The 24,120-nt window shown below is 45.0% G+C and overlaps 1 protein-coding gene across 1 annotated transcript; it reads left to right on the top strand.

Moving 5' to 3' along the window:
• The first annotated feature begins 1,589 nt into the window (after positions 1-1,589).
• On the top strand, positions 1,590-23,877 carry IFIH1 (interferon induced with helicase C domain 1). The gene is made up of 16 exons (XM_028747192.2): positions 1,590-2,565; positions 4,913-5,069; positions 6,094-6,240; positions 6,986-7,069; positions 9,510-9,733; positions 11,321-11,531; positions 12,187-12,404; positions 13,927-14,043; positions 15,343-15,466; positions 15,581-15,811; positions 17,062-17,318; positions 18,694-18,843; positions 19,771-19,932; positions 22,262-22,452; positions 23,088-23,181; positions 23,288-23,877. The coding sequence occupies exons 1-16, from the start codon at positions 2,122-2,124 to the stop codon at positions 23,471-23,473; spliced, it is 2,997 nt and encodes a 998-aa protein (XP_028603025.2). The 5' UTR covers positions 1,590-2,121; the 3' UTR covers positions 23,474-23,877.
• Positions 23,878-24,120: the final 243 nt, after the last annotated feature.

The raw sequence follows: 24,120 nt of genomic DNA, 5'->3' as shown, positions 1-24,120 counted from the left end.
GGGAGGTTAAACAGTCAGTGTGTCAGGCAAGTCTTCCCTGAGTGCATTTTCCCTGAACATTCCTGCAAAAAATCCTCTCTTTTTTGGTGTGTGTGTAAATGGAATTGTTCTGCAGTAATAATAATAATAGGGACGCGGGTGGCGCTGTGGGTAAAAGCTTCAGCGCCTAGGGCTTGCTGATCGAAGGGTCAGCGGTTCGAATCCCCGCGGCGGGGTGCGCTCCCGTTGCTCGGTCCCAGCGCCTGCCAACCTAGCAGTTCGAAAGCACCCCCGGGTGCAAGTAGATAAATAGGGACCGCTTACTGGCGGGAAAGTAAACAGCGTTTCCGTGTGCTGCGCTGGCTCGCCAGATGCAGCTTTGTCACGCTGGCCACGTGACCCGGAAGTGTCTCCCGGACAGCGCTGGCCCCCGGCCTCTAGAGTGAGATGGGCGCACAACCCTAGAGTCTGTCAAGACTGGCCCGTACGGGCAGGGGTATCTTTACCTTTAATAATAATAATAATAATAATAATAATAATATAATTTTATTTCTATCCCGCCCTCCCCAGCCAAAGCCAGGCTCAGAGCGGCTAACAACAGTAAAATAATACAACATTCTAAAATCATTTCATTATAAATTTAATTCAAATCAGATTAATGGCAACCACTGGGCTAGAGTTCTGTGAGGATTGCCAAAGGAGGGGGTCAGGCTGTGCCCTGGCCAAAGGCCTGGTAGAACAGCTTCATCTTGCAGGTCCTGCGGAAAGATGTCAAGTCCTGCAGGGCCCTAGTCTCTTGTGACAGAGCGTTCCACCAGATTGGAGCCACAGCCGAAAAAGCCCTGGCTCTGGTTGAGGCCAGCCTAACCTCTCTGTGGCCCGAGACCTCCAAGATGTTTTTGTTTGAAGACCGTAAGTTCCTCTGTGGGACATACCAGGAGAGGCGGTCCCGTAGGTACGAGGGTCCTAGGCCGTATAGGGCTTAAAAGGTTAAAACCAGCACCTTAAACCTGATCCTGTACTCCACCAGGAGCCAGTGCAGCTGGTATAGCACCGGGTGAATGTGATCTCGCAGCGAGGACCCCATAAGGAGTCTCGCTGCAGCATTCTGCACCCGCTGGAGTTTCTGGGTCAGTCTCAAGGGCAGCCCCACGTAGAGCGAGTTACAATAATCCAGTCTGGAGGTGACCGTTGCGTGGATCACAGTGGCTAGGTCAGGGCGAGAGAGGTAAGGAGCCAACTTGGAGGAGATGAAAAAATGCCACCTTTGTTATAGCTGCAATCTGCGCCTCCATGGAAAGGGAGGTGTCAAAGATTACACCCAAACTCTTAACGGATGGTGCTGGCAGAGATGGGAGTTGCCCCCCCCCCCCCAATCCCATATCGTCCGACCCAGCCAAAGGACTTGTCTTCGAAGGATTTAATTTCAACCGGCTCCCACGTAACCATGCAGCCATATCCAAGTGCTTCAAAACAGCTTTACTTACCGGGCATGTGATTGAATCTCGCCAGAAAATAGAGACAGTCAAGAAACCCCTATTGCGTAACCTGCCAGTAAACAAATCTGAATGAACGCTCAGTAAGCAAACCCCCTGGAAGTGACCCTTGAGCCAAACTGGATGCAGCAGGGACGGGAACCTGCGATCCTGGACATTTTGCACTCCAGTCATGCCTCGGTATTGGCCATCCTAGCTGGGAGCGGGGCATGGGGGTACAACCACCCCTGGAGACAGACACAGGTCCCCCCCCCCCATTCCTTGCGAAGGATTGCGCGGGTTGATTGGGACGGCGGATCGCCGTGGTTGCGTCCTTTGTGCTGCGAGCAAAGCACGGGAAAGCGAAACTCGCCTGCAGGAAAAAGCCGACCAGCGTTTGGAAACCGAGCACCAGGCGAGAATAGAAACCGAAAGTGCCATGTCCTATAAGAAGCGGCCGGCGGAGTCGCCTAGCCCAGTGGCAAAGGAAGCAATCGGTAAGAACGGAGTATTGCTCCTGCCTCCAGGAAAAGACAAAACTTCCAAGAGCAACGAGAGAGATTGCTTGGCTTTAGCTTTGTCTTTTTGAGCAACAGCCACGATCGCCCTTCCCTACGTGCAGACGGGGCGGTCCTCCTGGCCGAGCGAAGAGACCCTGGACGGCAGAATGGAGGCGGCGGCCCCCTCCCGCGAGGAGGCCATCCTGTACCTGATCTGCTGCTTCAGAGGGCGGATCAAGAGCAACATGCGCGTGGCCCCCGTGCTGGACCAGATGCCCTCTTTGCCCCACGAGGAGAAGGACGTCATCCGAGCCGTGGCGGAGCGCCGCGGGGACGTGGAAGCGGCCGAGCAGCTCCTGCGCGCCCTGGAGAAGGACCGCCGCCCGCCGGGCCTGTGCCAGGAATTCTACGAGGCGCTGTCGAGGGGCGGCTTCAGCGCCGCCGACTACGTGGACCCCAACATGAGCGAGCTGCCCTCGCCTTCCCTCGAGGCCATGGACGACACGGGCAAGTTCCTGGTGAACTTGTTCTCCTGGACTCTCGTGGAGAAGCTGAGAGCCACGCAGGTAGCCGATAAGTGCCAGCTTTTTACCTTCGAGGACGTGGAGCGGGTAGGTAACGCTGCCTGAAACAATTCGTCCGTGATCCAACCCCTCAAGAGAGAGGTATTTGGGTATATATCATAGGATCACAGAATTGCAGAGCTGGAAGGGACCATGGGGGTCATCTAGTCTAACCCCCTGAAGTGCAGGAATCTTTTGCCCAAAGTGGGGCTCAAACCCTGAGATCAAGAGTCTCACGTTCTATATCGACTGAGCTCTCTCATCCATTCACATATTTAGGGTAAGGTTAGAGGGCCCATCCCCACATTAAGATCAGGTTAAAGGTAAAGGGACCCCTGACCATTAGGTCCAGTAGTGGCCGACTCTGAGGTTGCGGCGCTCATCTCGCTTTATTGGCCGCGGGAGCTGGCGTACATGTGGGAGCTGGCATGACTAAGCCACTTCTGGCAAACCAGAGCAGCGCACGGAAACGCCGTTTACCTTCCCGCCAGAGCGGTACCTATTTATCTACTTGCACTTTGACGTGCTTTCGGACTGCTAGGTTGGCAGGAGCAGGGACCGAGCAACGGGAGCTCACCCCGTTGTGGGGATTCGAACCGCCAACCTTCTGATCGGCAAGTCCTAGGCTCTGTGGTTTAACCCACAGCGCCACCCATGTCGCTTTAAACATTCATTGTCAAGGGGATTTATTCGTTCATGGTAGTGGGGGTTGTACTTACTTTTATTGTGCGTTTTGTGCTTTCACCTTGTATTTTTATGTTGTGAACCACCCTGAGATTTACAGGTTGAAGGGCGGTATAATTAATAAACTAACTAACAAACAAACAAACCATTCTGTGGAATCGACTGGCTAAAGGCTTTCCTTGGACTGCACCACTCGAAGCTGGTGGTGGCAGGGTGGAATTGCAGGTTTGATTGCTACCTAGTGTTGCTGTGTTGTTTTTCCATACAGTCGTACCTTGGAAGTCAAACGGAATTTGTTCTGGAAGTCCATTTGACTTCCAAAACTTTCGGAAACCAAAGCGTGGCTTCTGATTGGCTGCAGGAAGTTTCTGCAGCCAATCGGAAGCCCCGTCGGATGTTCAGGTTCCAAAGAACGTTTGCAAACCGGAACAGTCACTTCCCGGTTAGCGGTGTTCAGGAACCAAAACATTTGACTCAAGGTATTCGAGAGCCAAGGTACGACTGTACAGTGGTACCTCGCAAGACGAATGCCTCGCAAAACAAAAAACTCGCTAGACGAAAGGGTTTTTTGAGCTGCTTCGCAAGACGATTTTCCCTATGGGCTTGCTTCGCAAGACGGAAATGCCTTGCAAGTTTGTTTCCCTTTTCTTAACACCGTTAATACAGTTGCGACTTGACTTTGAGGAGCAACTCATAGCACGCGGTGTGGTAGCCTTTTTTGAGGTTTTTGAAGACTTTGGTGATTTTTGAAGCTTTTCCAAAACTTTCCCGACACCGTGCTTCGCAAGACGAAAGAAATCGCAAGACGACAAAACTTGCGGAACGAATTAATTTCGTCTTGCGAGGCACCACTGTATTTGGGAAATAGGCATTCCACAGACAAATATTCAGGGCAGTCTGTCTCCTGACAAGTTATTTTTCTACATGGAAGGATTCTTCCCCACCTGCACTGAACATTCTGTCCCCATCGTAGTCCTGGAATAGTACAGCACAGGAAAAGCTTTACATTTTGATTCACACTCAGAAACACTCCATTTCTCACAGGTAGCTTGAATAATGGGTGTGACAAGTTCCTTTCCCAGAAGAAACTGTGAATGTGAAATGCATCGTTACTGGTCCAGGTTGTGCAGTTGCCCACGGAAATTGCATTTTTGAAAATACAGGACTTATGAGCTGCTTTCTCACTAATGGTTATACCAGCCTGGGGTCCTCCATATGATATGGACTACAACTCCCACCAGCCCCAGGCACTGCGGCCATTCTTGCCAGAGTTGATGGGAACCGCAGTACAAAGGAGCAAGAGAGGACCAGACTATGGAAGGCTGGTTTGCACACACCCATGGAAATACTTTTAATCCAGTATTTTCTCTGCAGAGCAATAAAGGAACCTGTTTTATAGGTACAGTCGTACCTTGGTTCTTGAACACCTTGGTACTCGGACGTTTTGGCTCCCGAACGCCGCAAACCTGAAAGTGAGTGTTCGGTTTGCGAATGTTTTTCGGAAACTGAACGTCCAACGCAGCTTTAGCTTGAGTGCAGGAAGCTCCTGCAGCCAATTGAAGCTGCACCTTGGTTTGTGAATGGTTTCAGGAGTTGAACGTACTTCCGGAATGGATTAACTTCGACAACCAAGGTATGACTGTACTATGATACATCTTACAGAAGTACCAGTGTAAGTATTCCTTCCCTCCTCCCTTTTCTTTTAACCCAGATCAGAGCCGAAAATGCAGCAACAGGGAATGCAGCAGCAGTGAGGGTGCTGCTGAGCAGAGTAGTGCAGAAGAAAGAGTGGCTGTCGCCGTTTCTGCAGGCCCTGCGTGACTCTGGGCATGAAGATGCCGCAGATATCCTAAGTGGACATAAAGAAGGTAAGAAAAATGATCTTATAGTTTTGAAAAGGTATAGTTCTTAGCCTTCGCTTTGTACATGAAGGGTCTGCAGTTGCTCTGGGGAAACAGAAACTCAGGGCTTGCCCACACTTAACCTTTCCCCTGCACTTTCCGGACTCGGTCTGCACTTGAAAGCTCTGTGTCCAAGCCCCCATTCCTTTCTCTCTCTTTTTGTTCCAGAGTTTTCCCTGTGAAAACCCACTCCTTAAAGCTGAATTGGAGCAAATGGGAATCCACAGAAAACTCAAATTGGCACTTGCTCCGATTGAGCACCAAAGAGCAGGTTTTTGCGTGGAAAGCTCTCGCGCAAAAAAGGAGAGCATTTGGACACAGAGCTTTAAAGTGTTGACTTCTGCCTGGAAAGAGCGGGGCAGAAGGTGTGAATAAGCACATGCTGGGAACTGCATATGTGTAAATTTTGACATGAAAGCTGCAGTCCAATGTACGTACGCATCACCTGTTAAAAATTGTTGAACTCAGTGAAACTTACTTCTGAGGAGATGTGCACAGGAACGTGCTGAAAGCAACAATATAAAGCACGCTTATACAATTTTAAGCAGTTGTGGAATCCTGGGAACAGCTGCCCAAGATGGTAGACTAAGACATGACTTTACCTGATTTTTGGCATGACAGATCCAAACTCAAAAATTACACCATCCATTTAAACATCACAGTATGTATTGGTTTCTAAAAATCCCAGGCAGCACCAGGCATTCCCCCTAGTGCTTAATAAAACTCATTAAATACATTAAAAAAGCAAACAAACATTCCTACTCTCCCTCCTACAGCACCTTGGTCTGAATTCACCTTGGGGAAAACGATAGAAGATCTGGGCACAGCTCTTCCAACACCTTGCTTCAAATTTGAGTTTAAAACGTGACATTGGTCTACCTTATGGTTTATTTCCCTGCCTTGTTGTGTCCCCACATTGTCTGTTTTGCTTGCCTGTGTATGGGGGCTGATCTCCGATGTTGCTAAATAACATTTTGTTTCGTGTGAACAGAGCAAATAGTCAACCGGATGCCTGCAGGTGAGACTATGGGCACTGAGGAACCTCAGGTACCTGAGAATCCCAAGCAGTTGGGGAGCAGCTTCACCTATGAGGAGAATGCTTCAGAAGAATCGTGTGGAGGGAGTTCTGCAGTTTCGGGTAACCTGTCAGCTCTGTTTTTTAAAACAAAGCTTATTTATTTACGTGGTTGCAGCATGGGAGCTGCCCTGTAGTGGAGCTCCCAAAGCACATTAAAACATATTGGGTGGAATTGTGGTCCTCAAGCTGCAAAAGGTTCCCCATCTGTCCTTAAAAAATGGTGGTGCTAGGAGCTTTTTGCTCATGTCTTGCTCTCTTGCACTCTTTTTGTAAGCTCATCATTGACCAGTAGGTGGCACCCTTAGCAATTCGTTGTTAGGAAAGTGTGGTTGCTTTACTGCACAATTTGATGCATGTTTACTCAGAGGCAAGCCCTGCAGTGGCAAATAATGCTTACCCCCTAGTAAAATGTGCTTAGGATTGCAGTCTTAGGCAAACATTTTCTTGCATTAATAGCTTGTGTAGTCTGAGCAGGTCACATTGTGACCTGTGTTTAATTCTAGATATGGCATTCAAGGTTGTGTCCCAAGTATTAAGCAAGAATTTTAGAGCTGGTAAATCTAATCAGACAAGGGCAATATAAGCATTTTGAACACATGGAAAGGTTCAGGTTTGCTTCAGCTGATGCATCTAAGATAGCCTGAGCTGTGTGGACAGCACATTCCTCTCCCTAGGTGCTTTGCTGAAAATGAGATTAGAGGGAGACCGTTCTGGTCTATCAAAATGCGAAGCACGTTAACCTATGATAGAAGTCACTGCATATCACAAAATATTTACACCCTCATTTCTGAATTGTGTCTGCCAGATTCTGACGTCAGTTTGCTGGATGCAAGCGTCAGTGATGTGAGCGAGAGTGTCGGGCGGTGCAGCCTCGCCAACGGTGATTCAGGTCTGACTTTCTCCACGGAACTCTTATTTAAAATGCGAAACATTTACACTATCTGTTGAGGGATGATATTCTTGAAACGACTGTTTCAGGATATTTAGCCTAGATTTAAAACTACTTAATTTTATTCAATGATGACTATTGAGTCTTTTACATATTTAATGCGTCTAATATGTCTGGAATACCAATGTTTTATGGACCCCCCTTTTTCCTTTCTCTTTTATGATTTTACTGTCTAAATTATGCCGACAAAGGCTGGATAAGTGAGCATTTAAGCCACATCCTTGTAGGCTGTCGAGGTAGAAACCGTGGCATTCTTCTGTCTAGCGTTGTGAGCAAAATCTATCAAAATGAATACGTGAGATCAGAACTGCTTGAGGATCAGAGAGAAAGAGAGTGTGGATTCTGTTTCTCCTTCCTGCCTCAAGATTTGATACTTGATGGAATGGAGGCTTTTCCCTCTTTCCCCTGTTGTGCAGGAAACAAGAGGTCCGAGACCAGACAACCATCTTCCTCTTAGCACTGTTTTGTACCAAAAGGGAAGGGCAGCACCCAGCCATTGGCCCAAAGCCCAGTAGCTGATGGCAGCTTGTTTGCTCTTCCCAGTAAGGAGCCCATTGCAAGTGCCAGCTGCCCTGTGGGTTGCATTCGAAAGGCGCTCTTAACCTAGAGGATGTTTATAGCGGGCTCGGAGGAAAGCTGTAATTTGGGCAGCAGGGTGCGCGTGTTCTTCCCTCCCAACTCAAGGCGTAAAGTTGTAAATATTTGTGTGCGACATCCAAAGCCTTGGAGACAGACAGGATGCAAATATCAATTTAAGGAAGGGCAATTTGTAATTCTTTGTAATTCAGCACAGCTCTTGGGATCCTTCAGTTTCTTGGATGAATTAATGTTATTAATACCTAGTAGTTCTGTTTGTATTGGGCCCACCCAATTTATTTGATAAATTAATATTCCTTCCTCCCAGGATGCTAGACTAGATGGGCCATGGGCCTGATCCAGAAGGCCCATCTTAGGTCCTTATGGTTAGAGTGTTGGATATAAGACCCAGGAGGCCAGACATCAAATCCCCACACGGTCATGAAGGTCCCTGGGTGACCAGTCACTCGCTCTCAACCTAACCTACCTCACAGGGTTGTTGTGCGGATAAAATAGGGAGGTGAATAGCCATTGTCAGGTGCTGTTGCGGTTGCTCGAGAGCAACCAGGCAGGACTCCGACCTGTGTTTTACAGGCTTTATTTTGGTGCAAAATTATTTACAGTGAAGAGTCCCAAAGCTCATGTCTGGCTCAATTGCTAGCAGAATCTGGGAGTGGTCTTTTTTTGTACCTCCCCCAACATAATGGTTTCGTTACCCCCAACCGTTTCCGCCCTTCTCTGCGCCTCAGACTACGTGCTTCCCTCCTCTCTGGCTTGCTCAGGAGCGGTGTTAAGGCTCTCACTAGCATCCTCTGGTCTTCTCCACTGGTGGGGCTTTCCTCCTCGCCAGAAGAGGAACTGCTTCGCAAGATTTTTGGAGACAGCCAATGGGAAGCTGCCCAGCCTCACAGAAGGCGGTCCCCGCTCTGCTCCATGCCGGTTTAGCGCAGCGCACAGGAGCTGACTGAGCAAGCGGCGGGGGTCCATGGGCCGGTTAAATGACCCTCATTTAGGTTGCCGACCTCTGGTTTAGCATATCGTAAAATTTTGGCAGTAGGCTTTTTGTGCTTTTCAATCCATATAGTGTCTTTTAAAATGCAGTTGTCTCTGTTTATTTGACCTCTCCCCCATAGGTCTCCAGAGTAAAACATATTATATGGTGAAACAGAAAACAATCCTGGCCCTTGAATATTATCATACAGATATAATTCTAGTCAGTAACAGGCCACATTCTTTTGACAACATCAAGCAGTCCTAAATTCAGTTGCTTTTACTATTGTTACTCATTAAATTGTATACTACTGAATGCAAAGATAGTTCACTAATCATAAAAAAATTGAATAACTTGATTAGAATACAGAATAATATAAAAGACACCGTAATTAAAATGCACAATAGAACCACTTCATTAAAATGTTGAAATATGAACAACCATGATTAATATTTGAATTGCTCCTCCTCACCTGCCAAAAATTACCCTCATGTGGTTGGCTGGGCTTGTTTTGGATATGACCCTTGAGCTGAAAAAGGTTCCCACCTATGGTGTACAGGATTGGAGCCCAATTCATCCCAAGAATGAATTGACACCAGCCGTGATGCCCAAAGGAAACTCTAGTAGCCCATCAGCCATATATTGTGGCCTGACAGGTGCTTGCACAAACATTTCTGCTGTTGAGGGGAGAAGGCAGGAGTTATCATTGGTCAAAAAACATGGGCGTCTCTGGCTTACACCTAAATCTGCATGGCGGAAATGATAGAGGAGTAGTAGAATGCTTTTCTATTTCTTGGTCTCTCTTACCTGCAGATGATGCTGAGGATGAAGAGACAAGAGTTTCACCAGAGCCAGAGCTGACTCTCAGAGACTACCAGATGGAGGTCGCCAAACCAGCCCTGGAAGGGAAGAATATTGTCCTTTGCCTCCCTACAGGCAGTGGCAAGACCCGAGTGGCCGTCTACATTGCCAAAAACCACTTGGATAAGAGAACGGAAGCCGGAGAGCATGCAAAAGTTATCGTGCTTGTCAACAAGGTACGCTGTCCAGAGGTTCTCAAACAGGGTCCCATGAACTACTAGTGGTCCTTAAAAAGCTTGCAAAACCGTCGAGGATATCTGTACCTGGCCCTGTGCTTGATGTACTTTTTTCTGACAGTTAAGATCGAGATTGTCTTTGAACCAGGGCTGGGTTATCAAACAGGCTAATAAGACCCTAATCCAGGTGTGGTGATCACACAGGGCCCCCGGACGTTTGACGGTCTATTGACCCTGTGCCACCACTGTGATTGCTTTCTTCGCTGCCACCACCCCGCTTCTCACGGGGACACACGGAGTCCAGACAGTTGTTAACATTAACAAATAATCAAGTTTATTTTTAAATGCAGGAACAAGCGTATGGTTTCAGTTTATTTTTCTCTTGTCAGTTTCTTAATCTTAGTTCCTAACAACTCCAAACTGATTATTCCAACTATCTATCTGACTCAACCTAACAATTCCTCTAACTCTTTCTCACAATACAACTCTGCCGACCCACACCTAATCCTCCCTCTTCCTTCTTCACCTCCCAATCCTCAACTCCCAACTCCCAAACCTCAACTGACTTTCAAAACCTCCCACTCTAACTTTTACTCCCCCCTTGCATTCTCACTGGCCAATCACATCACACCCATTTTAACCCTTTCCTTATGACCCATCCTAGGAGGCAAACGCCACATTAGGGTTTCCCAGTCTTTGGTCTCCCGCTGTTTTGGACTACAACTCCCATCATCCCTAGCTAGCAGGACCAGTGGTCAGAGATTATGAGAGTTGTAGTCCAAAAACAGCTGGAGACCCAAGGTTTGGAAACCCTGCCCCAGTCTTAAGGCCAATGATTTTCTTAAAAATGATGTTGGTGTGGCCTCTCCTTAAAGCATTACCAGAAAGTTGTAAAATTGTGCCTGCTCTTGGGTCTATAAAGCAAAAACAAACGCTTATTAAGCGGTACACCAAGGTGCCCAACAAAACTTCAAGCAGTCCAACGAGGCGGGGAGACAATTTTGAGAACCGCTATGCTATCTGCTTATGTGAGTCATGCAAGCACAGAACTGTAGGATGGCGGGCATTTGGTTCCAAAATAACGAAATCCTGCATTCTGAGCGGAAGCACAGTTCATATTCCTGCCTTGCAGGGGGTTGGACTAGATCAGGGGTCAGCAACCTTTTTCAGCCGTGGGCCGGTCCACTGTCCCTCATTCCTTGTGGGGGGCCGGACTATATTTTTGGGGGGAAATGAACGAATTCCTATGCCCCACAAATAACCCAGAGGTGCATTTTAAATAAAAGCACACATTCTACCCATGTAAAAACACGCTGATTCCCGGACCGTCCGCAGGCCGGATTTAGAAGGCGATTGGGCCGGATCTGGCCCCCAGGCCTTAGGTTGCCTACACATGGACTAGATGATCTTCAGAATCCCTTCCAACTCTACAATTCTGTGATTCATGTTAATGGGGTAAGCTTGCATAACCTTTGGCCAAAACTCCTTAGCATGCTTTGGATGCTACACAAAGAGCTGAAAGAAAGGTCATTATTACAGTAGGGGCTTAGTTGTATCCCCAACTCTTGGCTGGAAACCTTTTCCTAGGTGCCATTGGTGGAGCAGCATTTCCGGAAAGAATTTCACCCCTTCCTGAAGCATCGGTATCGCGTCATTGGGCTGAGCGGTGCCTCTCAGCTGAAAATTTCCTTCCCTGCAGTTGTCAGAGATTACGATGTCATTATCTGCACAGCTCAGATCCTTGAGAATGCATTGCAAAATGCAGACCAGGACGAAGAAGAGGGAGTTCAGTTAAAAGGTATTTATTGTGGATAACTGTGTGCCTGTTCGTGGTTCTGAGGCCCTAAACACATTTTGTTTGTGTACCTTTAGAAACATGCTTAAAACAGACACTTAGATTTTGGAAGAAAAGAGGCCGCTAGGTCTCAAATTGGGACATGCTGCTTATGGAATACTTTAATAATCATCAATAACAATTTTATTATTTATACCCGGCCACTCTGGGAGGCTTCCAACACATAAAAACATAATAAAAGGTCAAACATTAAAAACTTCCCACTACAGAACTGTCTTCAGATGTCTTATAAAAGTTGTGTAGTTCTTTATCTCCTTGTCATGTGATGGGAAGGCATTCCACAGGGAGGGCACCACTGCCAAGAAGGCCCTTTGCCTGGTTTCCTATAGCTTCACTTCTCCACTTTTTTCAAAAGAACCTCTGAGTAGACATGGTTAGGATTGTGCACTGTGCATTATGTCTCTCGGGGCCAAACTATGCAGGCTGCCAATCTGGACTGGGTTTATTGCAAGCAACCAGTTGTGTGTGTGTGTGTGTGTGTGTGTGTTCCGATGGAAATGGGTGCCCTAATCCCAAACAAAAGTTGCAATCCTTCCTGGGACTTTATGGTGAATGGCTGGTAAGACACCTTATTAAACAAATAAATGTTTTCCCTCAGAGTTCTCCCTGATCATCATTGATGAATGCCATCACACTCAGAAGGAAGCGGTGTATAACGGTATCATGCGCCAGTACTTAAAAGAGAAGAGGGACAATGAGAAGCGAAGGAAAGAGGGCGAGCAGTGTTCTCCACAAGCTCAGGTTCTGGGACTGACAGCTTCACCTGGCGTCGGAGGTGCGAAAAATGCGGCAAAGGCTGAGCAGCATATTTTGAAAGTAAGTCACCATAGACTTGGAAGGTCAAGTCGGGATCCAAACCAATGGGGGAGTGGGGCAGATTGATACAGAAAAATTCAATCTCATATTTTATGTCACAAAAATGCATCAAATAATATTTTTTTTGGCTTGATGCATGGCATAACTAATCAATATTATAATACCAATCAAAAGAACCATTAAAGTTAGACGATAATAAGAATGTAATGACTTCGGTTTTAAAAAAGGGGTTTTTATCATTCTGCCCCACCTACGGGGCACTTTGATACATTGGACGGGGCACTTTCATACAAAGCGTAAATTGTATGAGTATGATAATTATTTGCAAAAATTTAATGAAGAAACAATTTTTAATTGTGAGAGATCATAATCAGCCTTACAATTTGTTACTTAAAATCTAAATTATGTATCAAAACTAACAGTGTTTCACACACATCATAGACTTTATGGCAGGTTTTCTTAACAAAACATCAAAACTTAATGTTAATCTTTCCTCAAACACCTATCCATTAAAAAAAAGACAAACATACAAGATCCTGGGTTTTCCCTGAGATATGACACATGATAATCAGTCATACTATATTTAGAAATGACTTCGGCCACATAGTAAACAACAGTTTTTCTTTTCCAATTTAATGAGTTTAGAGATTTCAGGCAAATTTGTATATTGGAGCACTTTTGTACACTAGCGGGGCACTTTTATATATATCAATGTGCCCCATGTCTTAGTGTATCAAAATGCCCCAACAGAATTTTTTTTAAAAACCCTAACAATTATTAATAAAACCATTGAACTTATTTAAAAATCACGTGTAATCCTGATTACTGAGTAGAATAACTTACCTTTGGTATTTTAAAATCTTAACTAAATGACGTAAAACAGTGTTGGAACACTTTTACATTTCGCATAATTTTTTAGTTGGCCGAACTAAAAACACACCTACTCTCGTCAAACACCAACAGCTAACTGGCAGGCAGCGCGGTTGCAAGTGTTGTACTCCCACATGTAAAGACACGTTTTAGTGATGTCGCGACACGATTAACGTTTCTCGATATTGAAATATTGTTGGTGTATCAATGTGCCCCACTTCCCCCTATATTGTTGAATTAGGATTTGACTGCTTTCTTTAATTTATTGTTGGTTGGTGTGTTGTTGTTGTTTTTAAAAATCAATCAATAACAACAACAACATTAATTTGCCTATTTGCAAAAGCAGAGATGGGAGGATTTGGAAAAGGCCAACTGCGAATGAGAAAACCAGAGGATGAGGAAGCCAGAAATCAAAGCCACAACCATAAATCTATATTTTGGATTGGGCAAAACATTGTTACTGAAGCCAAAAAACCCCCACTATGCATATATTTATTCATGGTTGGGCACCCTTATTAATCATCTGAGGTAGTGAAAGCTTAATTAGAAAATATATGTTAAGACTGATTTCATGGGGAGAAATGTTACGTCTTTAGGCAGCATTACTCACAAAATGCATGTGCCATGTCTGTTATAACCTTCCTGCTTCCAGATATGTGCCAATCTCGATGCAGATGGAATTATGACAGTTCAAGAACATGCCCTACAGCTGAAGGATCAGGTGAAAGAACCCTCCAAGAAATTTGAGATTGCAGACAACAAGAGAAAGGTATGGATTTTTGTTGAGGCTTTTTCTCGTTGAATTTATTTCTTTCTTCTCTGTTTTTGCCTCTTCATAATAAATCTGGCACTTCATAAGCGAGCCCACCTTGAAGCAAGGCGCTTCATGGACTATAAGATTCAACTTCAGGTCTATCCAAGTCTGCTTCTTTCTCTCCCCCCCTCCACCCCACCCCAAACGGAACCATCTACGTATAACTTGTTTCCTTTTGGGCCAGAATTGAATTGGGTGGAATCTGAGGGCATGAACCCTGCCACATTTCAGAAGGATAGCCATGGTGGTTTCCCCACAAGGAAAGGCATTACAGTTTTAGAGTGGGTAAGAAAGGCATTCCCCCTCGTGTGCATCCTCAGTCAAACAGCCACTACAACAAAGCAAGACGAAATAAGTGAACCTATGTTTCTGTGGGCCACAAAATAACAAGCAGACATATGTATCCGTGGGCCACTGAAAACCATCCACAGTGGTACCTCGGGTTACATATGCTTCAGGTTACATACGCTTCAGGTTACACACTCTGCTAACCCAGAAACAGTGCTTCAGGTTAAGAACTTTGCTTCAGGATAAGAACAGAAATCGGGCTCCAGCGGCGCGGCGGCAGCAGGAGGCCCCATTAGCTAAAGTGGTGCTTCAGGTTAAGAACAGTTTCAGGTTAAGAACGGACCTCCGGAACAAATTAAGTACTTAACCTGAGGTATCACTGTAGGGGACTTTGTGTGACCTGCAGTTTGTGTCCTTGCGTTATCATGGAAGCAAGATTTCATTTCAGCTGGAGGTTTCCATCTGTTTTGATATGCACACTATCAAAGAGAGAAGCAGGGGTGTCTTACCCATAGAGGCTAGTGGTGCAGGGCACCAAGTTCTGGAGGGCACCAGGGAAGAGGCAGAGGCTGGCATCAGCTCACCGCCCTTGCCCGCCTCTGCCATGCCGCGCCGAAGCAGTGCCACACCCGAAGCCTCCGCGCACGAAGCGGCCAGCTGAGTTGGGAGGCGTCATGTCCAGCCTCCACCTCTTCCCCGACACTTTCTCTGCACCTCTGTTGTATCCAGGCTGGCAACCTGGGGGCCATTTTCATGAGCTGCATAGGCATAACCATTTGTTGCTTGATAATTGGCTTGCTGTGAAGTAATTGGGCTATTTTGTTCATGTCTAGGGGAGTATGTACTTGTTTATATAAATATTCTCTCTCGCTGATGTAAAACTGAAGGAATTCGTATCCCTTGTTGATGTTGGCAGAGTATCCCTTCCCTCATTACTGAGTGAGTGCCCATGTTTTTCATTTTTAGGATCCGTTCAGAGAGAAACTCATAAACATAATGACAGGGATCCAGAGCTATTGTCAATTCAACCCAAGGGCTGAGTATGGATCTCAGACCTATGAACAGTGGGTGATTCAAGAGGAGAAGAAAGGTAACCATGTTTTTAAGTGTTTTGTAATGTTTTGCCATGTCGGTTGTCCAAGACTCTCCCAGACACCTGTCTGTTGGTTTGGTAAAATTTGTTTCCCCCGCCCCTCCTGCCTAGCTGCCAAAGAAGAACATCGCAAGCAGCGGGTCTGTGCAGAGCATTTGAAGAAATACAACGATGCCTTGATAATTAATGACACCATCCGAATGATTGATGCGTATAATCATCTCAAAAGCTTCTACAAGGAAGAAAAGAGTAAGAAGAAGGCAGTGAATGAACACAATGAGGATCAGCCAGGAGCATCAAAACCAGATGAAACTGATGCATTTCTTATAGATTTGTTTTATGGTAAGCATGAGACCCTTGGCAAATTGCCATATATTCTTCCACTAACCTCTGTGCAAATGCAAATAAGAACCCAAATCCGACCATTGCTTATAGTTAGGTTACCCTACTCAGAAAATAGTAGCTTGAACATAGTGGCTGACAGGGACACAGTGATGACATCAGAAGTTTACATCTGTGGGACTCCTTTTCTTTAGCATCCTAGGTTATTGCGGGCTGCCTTTCACTTCCAGCAGAGATGGGAAGCCCAAATGTTGCTTGATTTACTGATCCCATTACCCTCGCCCAGCATCGCCAGTGGATGAAGGGAGTTCTCTGGAGCAGGAGCAGGTGTGGGTGCTTACATGACCTCCCATAACAGGAGTTGCTACGGTTTACTAGAAGAGAGAGGGGAAGGGGTGAACTCAGTATGGTGCAAATGCATGGACTGCAGTGCTGGATCGGTTCCACCAGAGCATTAGAACTGCACCAACCTTGCCACTGTCTCTCCCTCCCAGTAAGCCACAGGAACATCAGGGCCTGGAAGTCCCATACAGGTTGATGCCTGCCCCACTGACCACTGCCTTTCTGGAAGGCCATAGATTCCCCACCCATGGCTTACATAGTAAGGGGAATATCAGTTAAAGCACATCCTTGCCACCTTTCCCCCTTAATTGTGATGCACAAACACATACACACCCTTTTTTATTAGAGTTTAATTGTTCCTTAATTAGCAGTTTGCAGCTAATTGGTGTGATGGAGAAGCAGATTGATTAAGCAATAAAATGGCAGGACCAGATTCAGAAATTAGCATCTGACTGGTCTTGCCCATCAGCCTTTCTTTCTTTTTTCCATTGTTTGCTAATGAAATCTTTCAAGTTTCACTCAGTATCATTTATTGCTTATTTGGTGAATTGTATCCCACCTTTCTACCCAATGGTGCTCAAGGTGGTGACAAGTATGAAGCTTTTATTAAGTATGATGGCATTACTTACTTTTATTTTTGCACAGACTAAATATCTGTACTAGCATTTCTGTGATGCAACGAAGCCACCATGATCCTATATTGAACGTTGGTATTTGCTATGTGCTATAGGCTATAAATCACATATACCCAACAGGTTACCCTCCAGAGGTTGTTGGAACCCAACTCTGATCACCCGTAGCCAACATGGCCAATTGTCTGGGCAGATGGGAGTTGTAGTCCAATAACACATGGGGAGTGACAAGTTAGGTTCAGTGTTTTATTCATTTATGCCTGTTCGTTTTTATAGCGAAAGAGAAGGAGCTGAAGCAGTTAGCCAGTGAAGCAAAATACGAAAATGAAAAGCTGACCAAGCTGCGTAGAACATTAATGGAAGAATTCACAAAGACATCTGAGCCCAGAGGAATCATTTTCACAAAGACTCGGCAAAGTGCTGTTGCTCTCCATCAGTGGATTGAAGAGGACCCAAAATTTGAGGACGTTAAAGTGAAATCTCACTATCTTATTGGTGCCGGGCACAATAGTGAGTTTAAGCCCATGACTCAGGTAAAGAATGAAGGTTAAATATGATATCATATTTTTCTTTACCACGCAGTTGGGAGGGAACAGATTCTCTGATAGGTGGAGTAGGAATCCTTGCCTGTTCTTATCCTGACTATTTGATTTGGTGAGTACTTGAATAAACCCCAAGGAATAAGTGGTAATAAATCCAAAAAGTGATACTCTTGGAGAAAGTCATTTAAGATTAGCATCTTACTCATTTTTCTCCTATAATCTGGTGTCACTACCAAAATAGAGAGGGCAGCTCCTACAAGGATATGCTGAGCCTTTTGTTTATCATGTTCCTTCTGCCACAAACAAGCCCAAAATCCAATTTTTGTTTCCTCACTTTGTGCTTTTTCTATTTAAAAAGCAAGGGCAGCCAGAGCAGCAAAGAGAAGGAGTGTGACGTAACACGAGGGTTCGAGGAAGGCTGCCTCGTGGCCTACAAAGTCCCCTCAGGCCCAGAAGCTAAAATAGCACTCCCAGTAAAGAAGTGAGAGGATGCCAGGCATTGCGGCACTAGCACATTTTGTCCCAGGACCTCTAGCTGTGCAAATAGCATCCTTGGCGAAGAAGTGCAAGGATGCCAGGGGAGGAGAAAATGCAGGAGGTGAGCAGTTCTTGCCCACCAAAGTCTACTCTAAGCCTTCGGGGAGAGATGGCCAATAAGAAGAATGCGGCGAGACTTGGGGAAGGGTCCTTTGGTTCTGACTCCTCCCTCTCGCCTATTGATGGGGGAAAGTGGCATTCACAGCTTTTCAGCGAATAAATAGATTCCAATGGAGAACATTCAGGATAGGTAGCTAGTTGGAAGAAAGGGCTGGAGATGCCACCATGCCTCCTCTGATTTATCCACTTCCAGCATTTAGTACCGAGAGGCTTGTTGTAGAAGGAAACCCAAAGAAAGGCCATGCAAACCTAGAGATGTTCCTCTAACATCTAAGCTTTTCAGAAAGAGGAAGATTCTACTTAGCACTTCCAAGCCATCAAGTAGGGTGAAAGGACAGAGGACCATGTTTAAGAGCAGATCTCATGGGAAATCCACAAGAAGCTGCTTGGGATTTTACTAGTATAGTATCTTTTTGAGGTGGGTTTTGTGTGAAACTGTATTTGTGTCTCCTGTCCATCAAACCCAGTTGAGCTAAACCCCCTACTGTAGAAGAACCAGTATTATCCATTCAAAGCTTTTGAGAAGATTTATGCCTTGTGTTATGGTTGCTGAAAGTTGGGCTCCTTTGTAAATTGGTTCAGAAGCAATGTTGGATATGTAAGCACGGAAAACTTATGTGCAACTCGCCAAACCCCCATGACTTGCCCATTAGCTGTCGAATGCATTTTTCCTTCCATTAATGAACATGTTTGCGATGTGTTTCCACAGAATGAACAAAAGGAAGTCATTGAAAAATTTCGTGCTGGAAAAGTCACCCTCCTTATTGCTACTACTGTGGCAGAAGAAGGCCTGGATATCCCAGAATGCAACATAGTTATCCGCTATGGCCTTGTTACCAATGAAATAGCTATGATGCAGGTATGCCCCATTTGTATGTTTAGATTTGTTTTCTCCCTGATCACCCTAGAGAGTTATTAAAACAAAATACCACGTAAAAACACTTTTTTTAAAAAAAGCAGCAGTATAAAAACAGGTAAAAGCACATAATAAGAATTTAATAATAATAATTTATTATTTATACCCCGCCCATCCGGCTGGGTTTAAGAGCAACTCAAACAAAAATTTGTGGGGTTCAAGCACATGAAACAGCCCAATCTTATGGGTTTTTCTGTTTCATCTCCTGCAGAGAAAATGGCATTCCATTCAGAAAATGCCCATTTTGTGCATATATACAGAACCATTTTACACAGATAAATACATTAGCAGGGTTTTAGGATTACTTGTAATTTTGTTATGAATGGACAATAGGTAATTTAAATGATTTTCGAAGTTAACAATGGACATTGATAAATAATGGAACATTGATAAATAATGAAACCAAGGAAGGGACATGGGGGAAGTCAATTTTTTTTGTACTAATTTGATTTTGTATTGAAGTTCTTTGTTTTGTTTTGTTTTGGGGAAAAGTAATAAATTGTTATCAGAAAATGCCCATTTTGGGGTTGCTGCCCTATGATATTCTGTAGGACAAGGGTGCCTTGAGTAGAATTTCCCTGGACGATTTATCTTACAGGTCTACACAGGTGCAGGCAGTCTTTCAGGTAACCTGGTCCCAAGTTATTTAGGACTTTATACGCTAACAATAAAGCCTTGAACAAGGCCAGGGAGCTTATTACTTATAGGCTTTTGGTGAGCATTTCGCTAACCTGCTGGAAACGAGATTTGTGGCTTGGTCCAGGATCGCTGCTCACCCCTCGGAAGGCAGGAGACACACCCCGACTCCTGCTTGTATGTACACCTGAACGTGCCCTGTATTTATTTATCTATTTGCCTTGTCTGTTCCAGGCTCGTGGACGAGCTCGAGCAGACGAGAGCACCTATGTGCTTGTGGCCTCGGGGGAATCGGGAGCTGTGGAACGTGAAAGCGTCAACATGTTCCGCGAGACATTGATGCACAAAGCAATCAAACGTGTCCAGGCGATGCCCAGAGAAGAGTATATACGTAAGGTAAATGGCCCATACCGTAGCTAAGGCTGCTCTGGTTCCAAAAAGAGCAGCCACGTTGGTCTTTAACTTGGAAAAGTAAGTTGGGAGGGGGAGCCTCGTGGCTGCCCCTCTTTGCACATCACTGCCACATGCAGCTCCTTTGGCAAGGAAGAGACCCATCCACCCACCCTCCTTTATAATACAGGTTACAGACTCTGTTAACCCAGAAATATTACCTCGGGTAATATTTGCTTCAGGATGAGAACAGAAATCGTGCTCCGGTGGCGCAGCGGCAGCAGGAGGCCCCATTAGCTAAAGTGGTGCTTCAGGTTAAGAACAGTTTCAGGTTAAGAACGGACCTCCAGAACGAATTAAGTTCTTAACGCGAGGTACCACTGTACCAGCAGCAGGTTGTCTTCTCAAATACAGTGGTACCTCGGGTTACATACACTTCAGGTTACATATCTTTCAGGTTACAGACTCCGCTAACCCAGTTCTTAACCTTGGGTTAAGAACTTTCCTTCAGGATAAGAACAGAAATCGTGTTCCAGTGGCGCAGCTAAAGTGGTGCTTCAGGTTAAGAACAGTTTCAGGTTAAGAACGGACCTCCAGAACGAATTAAGTACTTAACCCGAGGTACCACTGTAAAGGAAAGCTCTGGGCTGATGTGTGAGGCCAGTGGATTGGGGTTCTTTGCTCCCCCACTTCCCTAGAACTGACTGCTTCAGCTGGCATCAAATGGATCTGAGAGGACCAGATGGGTAAAAGAGTAAGAGGAGATCCGGAAAGATCTGTGTCCTTGCGTGTGAAGCCACCCAGTTTGCTTCATGGCCCCCGGGTCCTAGTCCGACACTCAAACCCCTCCTTTATACTGGTTCACTTACTTTTACCAACCTATGATACAGGACTGCAACAAGATAAGGCTTTGAATGTGGGGCAGGGCAAATGGTGTGCAAATCCTAAGTGGCGGTGTTACTAACAGTGCGGTGTTTCTCTTTATTTTACTTCAGTGTGGTGGTTCTCTTAATCTTTGGCTGATTGATATTCCATAGGGAATATTGCCTGGCGCCTTTATTATACACCTTTAGGCGCCAGGAAAAGATGGTGCATTTTAACCAGGACTTTGGCTGATCTGATTTACATCCTATACCCTTTAAAAATGCCTTTTTTTGCCAGGAGGGGGGAACTATTGGGTTGTTTTTATTTAATTATGTATTTTGTGGTTTTATATCTTGATTTTATTCTGTGAACCGCCTTGAGACCCCTGGGTATAGGGTGGTATAATAATAATAATAATGCCTTTTAAATGTGTCTGCAGGAAGGGAGAGCTATTGTTTTGCTGTCTTGTTTTACGTATTTACTTGTTTTTATCCTGTGTTTTATTCTGTGAGCTGCCCTGAGATCTTATGATGAAGGGTAGTATATAAATCTGATTTTATTATTATTTATTATTATTATTTATTAATCTTAGTGTATCTGCCCCATTTACATCTAAAGCCTCAGGTGGGTATCTCTCATCTTGGCTCTGCTACAGTGAGAATGCAAAGTTAAATGAGGCTGAGGGAAAGATTCTCATCCCCTGCCTTATACACAGATGGACCAGTTTAGTTTAGCCTCGAGAAAAGCAGATGGAGTGAATGTACCCACATATTTTTGGTTCAAACATTCTTAGTTGTAAAAAAATAGAAGGGTGCATTTTTTCCTCTCTTTTAGTTTAAAATAATTGCATGTTACTAACGGCTTGTAGATTTGATGTTTTGTGATTGCTTGTATTATGTAGTGCTGCTGCTAATTTCTGTTTCAGATGTCATATTGTCTTAAATCTTTTATTTTGTGTTGGAACTCGCTTTGGGATTGCATCCATGGCGAAAAGCAGAGTCTACACATTTTAAAAATAAATAGAAATAAAATAGATCAATGTTAACCTGTAAAGCGGCCTAAGAATATGGAGGGAAGGGGAAGAGTCATTACCTGTTGTGGCAAATTATAAACTAAATAAGATAAATAGTTCAAAGTAAGCCAATATAATATAGGTGGTTGTTTTAGTACTGTGGTTATTTGATTAATAGGCAGAAAAACAAGAGTGGTTTTTATTATTTATTTAGGGAAGCTTTTAATGTTTGATGTATTACTGTATTTTAATATTTGGTTGGAAGCCGCCCAGAGTGGCTGTGGAAGCCCAGCCAGATGGGCGGGGTATAAATAATAAATTATTATTATTAATTATTATTAAATGCCTCTTGAATCGGTTTCCTAACATGAAGTGTTCAGGTTCACCTCAAACTTGTGACTTCTTTTTGGAGGGGGGGGGAAGGCTGATGACTTCATATGCGCTTTGTTCCTTCATTAGATACGAGACTTTCAGCTGCAAAGCAAGATGGAGGCAAAAATGAAAGAAAGGAAAGAACAGTCAAAGAAACGCAAGGAACAGCCATCCTTGATCAAGTTCCTCTGCAAAAACTGTACCAAGCTGACCTGTTCAGGAGAAGACATACAGGTCATTGAAGACATGCATCATGTCAGTGTCAAAACGGAATTTGCGTAAGTGTCCTCCTCGGGCCTCTTGGTAGAGAAGCCTTTGTAATTTATTATTTATACCCCGCCCATCTGGCTGAGTCTCCCCAGCCACTCTGGGTGGCTTCCAATCAAGTGTTAAAAACAGTACAGCATTAAATATTAAAAACTTCCCTGAACAGGGCTGCCTTCAGATGTCTTTTAAAGATAGGATAGCTGCTTATTTCCTTCACATCTGAAGGGAGGGTGTTCCACAGGGTGGGCGCCACTACCGAGAAGGCCCTCTGTCTGGTTCCCTGTAACCTCACTTCTCGCAATGAGGGAAACCACCAGAAGGCCCTCAGCGCTGGATCTCAGTGTCCGGGCTGAACGATGGGGGTGGAGACGCTCCTTCAGGTATACTGGACCAAGGCCGTTTAGGGCTTTAAAGGTCAACACCAACACTTTGAATTGTGCTCGGAAACGTACTGGGAGCCAATGCAGATCTCTCAGGACCAGTGTTATGTGGTTCCGGCTGCCGCATTCTGGATTATTATTTAGGCAGCTGAGAGCAGGAGGAATGTCCAGAAGTGGAAATGGGTGGAACACACCTTCCCTTGCCTCCCTGACCTTTCACTGCTGTGACCTGTATTATCCTAATTCTTACTTATCTATCATTTTAGGGACCTTTATATTAAAAGAGAAAACAAGACTCTGCAAGCAAAAGCAGCGGATTATCAAACCAATTGGGAAATTATCTGCAAAGATTGTGGACAAGTAAGTGTCTTGTTATGGGCTTGTAAATTTTGGTTGCCTTAATAATCAGCGATTGTTTTACTCAGTTGTCATCTTTTCCTTACGGATTCCTTCATTTATTTCCCAGGTTTGGGGAAATATGATGGTGTTCCGAGGCCTAGACCTGCCTTGCTTGCAAATAAAAAATTTTGTGGTTTCGTTCAACGACAAGAAAACTTCTGTCAAAAAGCTCTTCAAAAGATGGGGCGAGCTGCCCATCAAGTTTCCAGATTTCAGTTATGCGGATCATTGCATTTCCAGTGATGATGATTAAGAAGGCTTCAGAGAGAGAGAGATTCTAAGGCATGTGGAGATGCTAAGATTGCGCACTCAGGTTCTGAATAGGGAAAAGTTTACCTGAGCATGTTTATGACTTGAGGACCACAGCACCAAGCAATGGCTTGTATGCATGGCAAGAGCTTTCTTTTCGCATCAAATTCTGAGTAGAGTCAGTTCATGCATTCAGCTGTGAGTCACAGAGTGGGAAGGAATAGTTGCGTGGTGCCCACACTTGTATAAATTAGCTCAACAATGTGGAATTGCCAAGTGCAGTCGAAAGCTTCTGGGGAGGGTCATTTTGCTTGGGAGTTTGCATTCGACCCTGCAGTGGCTGTCTAGGGTGGACCAACGTCATCAGACCATGTGGAACCATGTCTCTAATCAGCAAACAGCATTAAATAAAACAGTGGCGTAGCGTGGGGGGTGCAGGGGGGGCCGGCCGCACCGGGCGCAACATCTGGGGTTAGGGCAAATCCACGGGTTAGGGGGCGCAAATCCACAGGTCAGGGGCGGAAATCCACGGGTTAGGGGGCGCAAATTACTTGCCTTGCCCCGGGTGCTGACAACCCACGCTACGCCACTGAAATAAAACCCATGTTACCAATTCTTCTATTGCCTAATACACAGCTGATGCTATATTCA

Source organism: Podarcis muralis, chromosome 1 (assembly GCF_964188315.1).
Source record: "Podarcis muralis chromosome 1, rPodMur119.hap1.1, whole genome shotgun sequence".
Lineage (NCBI taxonomy): Eukaryota > Metazoa > Chordata > Lepidosauria > Squamata > Lacertidae > Podarcis > Podarcis muralis.
The sequence above is the reverse complement of the archived record's forward strand: the minus strand, read 5'-3'. Positions and strand labels throughout refer to the sequence as shown.